Source organism: Hipposideros armiger, unplaced genomic scaffold, assembly GCF_001890085.2.
Source record: "Hipposideros armiger isolate ML-2016 unplaced genomic scaffold, ASM189008v1 scaffold_258, whole genome shotgun sequence".
Classification (NCBI taxonomy): domain Eukaryota; kingdom Metazoa; phylum Chordata; class Mammalia; order Chiroptera; family Hipposideridae; genus Hipposideros; species Hipposideros armiger.
Window position 1 is genome coordinate 1,660,175 of NW_017731608.1, and position 8,308 is coordinate 1,668,482.

The 8,308-nt window shown below is 55.3% G+C and overlaps 1 protein-coding gene across 1 annotated transcript; it reads right to left on the reverse strand.

Moving 5' to 3' along the window:
* Positions 1-1,610: 1,610 nt before the first annotated feature.
* Positions 1,611-7,532, reverse strand: PSMC3 (proteasome 26S subunit, ATPase 3). The gene is made up of 13 exons (XM_019656310.1): positions 7,514-7,532; positions 7,347-7,424; positions 7,012-7,095; positions 6,348-6,473; positions 5,646-5,750; positions 5,468-5,530; positions 5,065-5,202; positions 4,480-4,623; positions 4,217-4,365; positions 3,235-3,331; positions 2,871-3,016; positions 1,975-2,056; positions 1,611-1,796 (listed from the first exon to the last, which is right to left on the reverse strand). The coding sequence occupies exons 2-13, from the start codon at positions 7,419-7,421 to the stop codon at positions 1,686-1,688; spliced, it is 1,320 nt and encodes a 439-aa protein (XP_019511855.1). The 5' UTR covers positions 7,422-7,424; positions 7,514-7,532; the 3' UTR covers positions 1,611-1,685.
* Between the last annotated feature and the right edge of the window lie 776 nt (positions 7,533-8,308).

An 8,308-nucleotide genomic window follows, 5' to 3' on the forward strand; every position in this document is an offset into this window, starting at 1 on the left:
CAGCACCGCGGAGGCTGGAACAGGCTGTGAAACCCAAGTCGCTGCACCCTCAGCTGCGAGTGCCTGGCCCTAATCAGTATCTACTCAGCAAAAAGGAATCCGAGTCCCCTGTGAAATACCCAGGGATCTGGGTCTGCACTGATCTGTCAAGGAAGGAACCCCAGGCCGTCTGGCCAGCCCCCACCCTCCCCAGGCAGCCCTGGGGCTCCACAGTTGAGCGTCAGGTGCAGATTCACTCAGGTGCCATGGCCAGATGAATATCCTCACTGGTTAGAAGAGGGAATGGAATGTAGGAATGGGGACGGCTGAGCCCAGGACAGGGAAGACAACCAGAAGCAGGGTGCTGGGGGCACCTGGGGCAGGGGGTGGGAGGCCAATGGGAGTACCGAGAAGAGCCACATGGGGGCGCATCAGGACACTCCCGTAGAAATGTGGCTGTGAAGGTGGGCCTGGAGATGGTGGGACTACAGGGGAGGGGATCTGAGCTGGGAGGGAGCCCAGGCCTCCAGAAAGGCCCAGGCCCATTCAGCTCACTGCGGGAATGTCCCCTTCAGGGAGGGAACAGTGGGAAAAGAGGGTATAGGGGCTTTTGCCAGAGGGCAAATGAGAGCTGGAGATTTCTGAAGGGCTGTTACTTTTTAAAAGGCCATTCAGGGGTCAGCTGAGTGGCACGTTGGTTAGGAGTTGGCTTGGGAGCCAGCTCTGAGCAGCAGGGCCCCAGTTTGGATCCTACATGAGGGCCAGTGACACTGCGCCCTCTACAGCTAAGATGGTGAACAACAGCTCAACCTGGAGCTGGGCTGCCATGAGTCGCCAGCCACGGCGTAGGCTGCAGAGGGGCTGGTCTGCAGCTGGCATGTGCTTTCGTGTGCCACTGTCCAATGGCTGGTGAGCGACTACCTTACCCGGGAAAAGCACAATGATAATACCAACATGAGCCAGTGAAGCAACGTCCTCCAAAGCTAGACTGAAGAGCAAAAGGGCAGTGACTTGTCTGGTCTGTTCCCCTCCCCCAATTCCCCAAAAAATCTTTTTTAAAAAAAAGGCCATTCAGGGGGCCTCTCAAAAGACATGGGGCCTGACATGGAGTGAGGATGGCAAAACGGGGGGGAAAGAACAGAGTGAGCCTAGAAAGGCTCTCACAGTGGATCTTGATCAAGGTTCATTTTGCAGCCAGAGGAAATGGGCCAAAAGAGCTAATGAGGGCATGTGGAGAAAAAGGAGGCTTAGGGGCCAGGAAACTAAGGAGTTTCAAGGGAAAAAGACCCTGAGCGTGGCTTTACAAGGAAGCAAGACCCAGGCCAGAACACCAAAGTGCGAAAAGGCAAAGGCTGGCTCTGTTTAGGCCCTTCAACCTAGAGCTGCAGCGCCACCACCTCTAAGGCTCAGAGGGAGTGGTGGGAGGGGATTTGGAGGGACACGGCGGGAGAGGCCAGAAGACCCCAGACGACAGCTGGAGCACTCGCCCATCCCTCCCACATGGCCTGGCCCTGACATCTGATTTGAGGCCCACAGCTGTCTCAGGTTTCCAGGCAGCAGCACCTAGGGAAGGGGTCCTATGTGTGTACCCCCACTCTTTCGCTCAGAGCCCAGGGAAGGTGAGACACAGGTGGCAGGGACACGAAACCACGTTTTATTAGGAGTTTTGACCAGCAGGAGGCCAGGGCGTGATGCAGTGGGCGAGCCTAGGCATAGTACTGCAGGTTGGCTTTCTTCTTGGCCTGCACCTCCAGGATGCCCTCCATGTAGTCCTCGTGAGTGAGTTCCGTGGCTCCCCTGCGTAGTGCGATCATGCCCTGCATCCAGCACAGACAGGTTCTAGGGGGCCTCCCACACTCCCAGCCCGGCGCCCAGCGGCCACGGCCTTCTCGGCCTCTTCCCCTCAGCAGCCTCCACCGACCAAAGCCCCCTGCCCTGTCCAGGGATGGGGGCAAGGAGGCACGAAGCGCCCGCCCACCTCACCCCGCCACTCACCGCCTCCACACACACAGCCTTGCACTGGGCCCCGTTGAAGTCATCCGTGCAGCGGGCCAGCTCCTCATAGTTCACGTCAGGACTGTGGGGAGGGAGGACCGACAACGCAGAGCTTAGTTAATGGGGAGGGGGCGGGGGAGCAGGGGTGCGCCCACACTGCCCAGCAAGTCGCAACCCCAGCTCGCCCTGTGACTGGCGGCACGTCCCACCCCAGTGCCTTGTTCTCTTCTTGATACAAGACTGGGGGAGGAAGGGAGGCATTTAGACCAGGTTATTCTGTCTCCAGGCTCTAACTAGCCTTCTAGAAATCTGTACCTGTGACCCCAGCGACTAACTCAGCCTGAGGCAGGGGAACAGGAGGATGCTGCCTGCCCCTCTCCTTAGTAATGCAGGCGCTGCATCAGCCCAGCATTGCGACTTACTGGTCTCATGTGCCAAGCACTGTGCTTGACATCGGCACAACCCCACTTGGTCAGTGCCATCATCCCCAAGTCCCACATAGGAAAACTGAGGCTTAGAGAGGTTATGCCGCCTGCTGCAGGTCACAGAGATCTGAACCCAGGTCCATCTGGCTCCTGGCCAGATCCCCCTGGCCATGCTGGACTGTGCTCATCTGCTGGGGAAGAGGAAGCTGAAAAACTGAGGGCCTCTGGCCTGTAAACTTTCCAGTCATGGGGAAGGCAGGGGACAGGTGGATTCTAAGGAACAGAGCCCCCAGAATTAGGGCCTTGGCACGTGGGGAGAAATGGAGGTGGCTGTGCAGAATAATGCTTGTGTGAACAGGATGTGGGCGGGGTAGGCGGAGGCCTACGATGCTCAGACCAAGAGGACAGACAGAGACCGTGTGGCCGCCGCCCCCTCAGGGATCGCACCCTGCTCACGGCGACCTTGCTCACCTGACGTTCATCTTGCGGGAGTGGATCTGCATGATTCTGGCCCGGGCCTCCTCGTTGGGCATCGGGAACTCAATCTTTCGGTCCAGGCGGCCTGAGCGGAGCAAGGCGGGGTCCAAGATGTCCACCCTGTTAGTGGCTGCAATTACCTGAGCAAGGAAAGCAGCAGCAACTTGATGAGGAAGGGGTTCACAGACCGGCCAGTCACGGCCATTACAGGCAGAAAGGCAGCCCAGGGTCCGGGTGAAAGGGCAGGAGGTGTTCAAGACAAACCCCAACTCCAATTTAGCTGCACTAGCCAGGTGACTGAGAAGGTCCCCTGACCGCGAAGCCCCACGTTCCTCATCTGTGAAGTGACAATACTCACCTTTACTTGAGTGTTGGGCTGGAAGCCGTCCAGCTGGTTCAGAAGCTCCAGCATTGTCCTCTGCACCTCCCGGTCCCCGGCCTTCTCACTGTCAAAGCTGGGCACACAAGAGGCCCGAGACACTGGTGAGACCACAGCTCAAGGGGAGCCCTCCCCTCCTCCACCCACCAGAAGCCTAACCCAACCCATCTGGGGCAGGGAAATGCCCCACTCAACTTGGGGTCCCCAGCCCACGGACTGGCACAGGAAAGGTCTTGGTAACTGTGGATTGCAACATTCACACTGAAGAGGCTGCTGGGTTCAGGTATTGAACAGGGGATAGAAGTGAGCAAAACCAGCCACGGCCTGGGCTCGCCCCCTGATGAACATGCCATTGCAAACTGAGCTAGAGCTTACAAATATAAGGGACCCAGCCCAGACTTGAAGCGTAAGGGGGAGCCCAGGCAGGCATCCCTGAGGAAGTGTTCCTCAGCTGAGATCTGAAGGCTGAAAACACTGGCTGGGCAACCAAACACTGGAGAAGAGCGGGAAAGAAAAAGCACATTCCAGAGAGGGAACGGCAGGTGCAAACTCTCTCCCACTACAGAGCCAGAGGGCCCGCAAACTGAGGGGACACTGTGGAGAGAGTCCAGAGGGAGAGGGGACGTAGGGGCAACAATGGATAAGGCTGGAGGCGAGCAGGGGAACAGGGGGCCTTGCAGGCCACGGAAAGCCCCGCATTTACCCTAAGGAGCAACAGGAGGCCCAGAAAGGGTTTTAAGGAGGATCTGTTTGTGTGAGGGACTGTGGGTGCATGTGAGTGACGTGACCAGGTTTTGTAAGGACGATGATGCCAGCTGTGAGAATGTATGCTTGGGGGAAAAGAAAATAAGCAGGGAGGCTATTAGAAGAGAACGTAGGAAGTAGACCCACAAAAGTAGAGACAGGGTGGGATAGTAAGAGTTTAGAACAGTCCTCTTGGTGACACCCAGCACCCTTTTACCGCTTGGTGCCAATGGCATCCAGTTCATCAATGAAGATAATGGACGGAGCTTTCTCCTTGGCCAGGGCGAAGGCGTCCCGGACCAGCTTGGCACCATCCCCGATGAACATCTGCACCAGCTGGGGGCCAGCCAGCTTCAGGAAGGTGGCCTGGGTGGGGTGAGGATGGGGGTGAGAGGCAGGCCAGACACCACGAGAGGCCCCTCTGAGCTCGTAGTGCTCAGCTCCTGTCCATCTCCTCCTCACCCTTCCCAAAGCACTCACCTTGGTCTGTGCAGCACAGGCCCGGGCCAGCAGGGTCTTCCCCGTACCCGGGGGCCCATACATCAGCACCCCCTTTGGAGGTTGGATCCCCAGGTTCTCAAACTTCTCCTTGTGGTTCATTGGCAGGACAATGGCCTCCACCAGCTGCCAGGAAGAAGTCGTAGGTGAGGCGAGTGAAGCCCTGAGGGCTCCTACAGCCCAATCTTTAATGGCTTCAACCCCAATCTGCAACCCTCCTGTTCCCATTCAGGGATGCTGCCCTCTCCTTCCCCCATATCAAGAGACCACAGAATGCTCCCTCCCTCCAAGGCTGACTACGGTCTCTCCAGCAACAGCAAGCAGGATATGCTGGAAAGACCATGAACCTGAGTGCCAGTCCTGGCTCTGGCCCTAACCTTCTATGACCCCAGGCAAGTCATTCAATCTCTCTGGATCTCAGTCTCCTAAACTGTTATACAGCATCCTTCTTGCCTCCCTAGGATGCTATGGGGATAAGAGGTACATTAGGGGGAAGTGCTCTGGTCAATGAAGCAGAGAAACACCAAAGGCTGGTGAGGCTGGTGGTGGCCACCACGCCTCCCTCACCTCCTGAATCTGCTTGTCCAGGCCCCCAATGTCACTGTATTGTTCTGTGGGCCTCTCGTCCACCTCCATGGCCTTCACCCGTGAGTCGTATTCTGTGGGCAGGGTCTCCAGGATCAGATACGAGTCTTTGTTCACACCCTGGGGGCAAAACACAAAGCCTTCAGATTTGTCTCAGCTCAAGGCCTAATTAATTGGCTGGGTGACAGGTGTCTGCAGAGTGAAAGAATAATACGGGACTGGGCAACACAAGATTCAAACAGCAGTTGGACAGGATCTGACTCTCCAGGCTGCTCTGCCAAGATTCAGGACCCACAGTGACCTGGGCCTGGGGCAGGGGTTCAGCTACTCAGCAAAGAGAAACCTCACTAGAAAAGCTCTGCCTGGGCACGGGGACACCACTCACCACCAAATCTCCCGGCTTCAACTTTTCAGCATCTACCAACCCAATCACAGGAAGGAAGTATGTCTGTAGGAAAGATTTCAGATGCAGCCTCAGTTACTGCCCTCAGTAAGGTTCCCTAGTCCTTTCCCCCATCCACCCCTCACCCTCCTCAGCTCTCTTATTGTTTAGTCAGCCTCACCTGTCGTGTAGAGGTTTTGATCACTGCACATTTGCCCTTCCTCTGGGAGTCCAAGTCAATATTGGCACCATCCTCCTCTTGGTCATTAGGATCAACATCCAAAAGCTGGAAAGGGATAAAGCTCAGGTCAAGAAGCCCTGCTCAGCCCACTGAACTCCCCAGAGCCAGGTGCTTCCTGGGCTGAGACAGTCCCAACATTTGCAGGGCCGGCCATCCCTACCTCAATATTGGCACCATCCTCCTCTTGGTCATTAGGATCAACATCCAAAAGCTGGAAAGGGATAAAGCTCAGGTCAAGAAGCCCTGCTCAGCCCACTGAACTCCCCAGAGCCAGGTGCTTCCTGGGCTGAGACAGTCCCAACATTTGCAGGGCCGGCCATCCCTACCTCACTCCTCAGACTAGCTCTGAGCCCAGCAAGTACAACTGATCAGCCAGGGGACCGATAAGATCTCCGTTTAGGTGTTGCTTCTTTGCCCCAAGGAAGAACAACCAGTACAAAAGACGACATGTGAGGCTTCTGAGGTCTTTCCAGGCCCTATATATCCCCCTGAAAATGCACACTAGGAAGGGGGCCCGAGGAGCGGTGGCCCAACACGCAATTTGGGCCTCAAAACTTCCACCCACTGTTCCCCCAATGGTCCCATCACTGGCTGTCTCCAAGCCCCACTGACCCCTCTCTTCCCCTCCACATACACACACACCTCGATGACGTTGGAGACAAGGTACGGCAGGGTCTTGTTCACTTTGATTTTCTCACTGTTCTCTTTGATCTTGTCCTTCATTGCTTGAAGCTCGTGGGTAACTCGTAACACTTCGCTCTTCATAATCTGGGATGAAGGTGAGTGGAAGCAAACGTTCAGCTTTGTCTTTGTCTATCCCAGGGCCTTGTAATTGGTGAGGTCCAGGCTGCCCAGGGGACCCTCCCGCATCTGCTCACTCAGCTCTAGGCTCTCTGAATGCTGAGCCTGACTATGTCCACATCTGCAGAGGTCAAAACAGGAGGCCAGTCTGGAGACCTCCTGGTGAAGTAATTGTAGTAGAGGGGAAAAAGCAGGATTTTGAGTCAAACGAGTATAGATTTTAGGTTCTTTAGGTTTATTAAGGACCAGGTACTTCACAATAAAAACCTCTCTGAGCCTCAGTTTCCTCATCTATAAAATGAGGACTTCTTTAAAGGATTTCCGAGAGGAATACTTAAAGATCTAGCTGGGAAAGGCGTCTGATGATTCCTGCTCGCTGACCAGGCCGTCTCCCAACAGCCTGTCCCTCTTCTAATCTCTCTTAAGGCTTAGTTTTCTTTTCTCTTTCCTGGTCCAAGGAGGAAACCGCGTCTGGGATCAGCAGGGGCCTGCCTTGTATGCCCACCTTAATTTCACTGTCCAGCAGCCGTGTTCGCTGGATAATCTCTTCTGTGGACATCTTGAGCACCTCCTCCCCGATTCCATCTTGCTGTTTAAAAAAAAAAAAAACACTTTAAAACTCAGGCAGGCCAGGTTTCCCGCTTTCTCCAAGCCCACTCACAGCCTCAGTTTCCCCACCCATAAAACTAGAATGAAGCAATGGGGACCCTTGCCCACACCCCAAGGATTCCTACCCTGGGACCGGGCCAGATCTTTGCCCCCAGGCACCTCCTCCCCTCCTGCCAAATGCGTCTCCCCGCTGGCCACGGTTGCAGGACCCCCAGCTCTCCCAGCACTCACCTCGGCCTCATCCCACACAGTCGCCATCTTCTCCTGCCGAGTCACTGTACTCTCAAGTTGCGGCAGCAGATTCATTTCCTAGAGGAAACGGCCGAAGATCGGACTGGGAGCAGTGGCGGGAAATTAATATTGTCTTTCTTAACACGACCTACTGACTAGTGGCAGACCTCTTTCTTCAGGTCCTGACTCTTGACCGATTTAGCGGCCGCATTGCCGCAGCGAATCTGCTTCTCCGATTCAAAAGATGAAGCGCGGGCCACAGGACCCGCCCTCCGGGCTCCTGCCGTCGTTCCCGCCCACGTGCTGTTTTCGCCGGGCGCGAGAAGTGGCTGTGCTAGTGGCCGGCGCTAGCAGCGGGCGGGGTCTGGATGTAACCGGAAGGGGCGGGGAGAAAGGACCGGAGCCGCAAGAGCCCTTGGGAAATGTAGTCCTCGTCTGGCTCGTAGCTGAAAGGGTGCTTTGGAACAGGTGATTTAACCTCAGAGTCTGGTCCAGTTAGTAATTAGGGGATTCGCTCTGCTTCCCAAACCATAAACAACATACGCCGGTCGTGTGCAAAGGGGGGGGAAAAAAAAGAGGGGGGGATGATACCTCAGACTGCGTTTTTATAATTATTATTCATTGAAATACAAGCTGGTCACCTAGGGTTACCTGAGAGCATCATTAACCAGTTTTAAAGAGAGATCACTGCTGCTACTAACTTCTGTGCAGGTGCCACAGAACTGCCCTGTGCGAAAAGAGTTCAATTGACAATCAGCCTCTACAATTAAAAACACTATGCCTCGCATCTGTAATCGTTTCTTTTCATCTCACTGAGTAGGGAAGATCTCTGTGGATCACATGAGACTCTTGCTGCACTTGTGTCCCCTGTTTCTAATCTAGAGGATCTCTACTTAACCCTCTGAGGTGAGGCCCAGGGCACTCCTAACATGAACTTCGTGTAAGCCATGTAACATATTTTA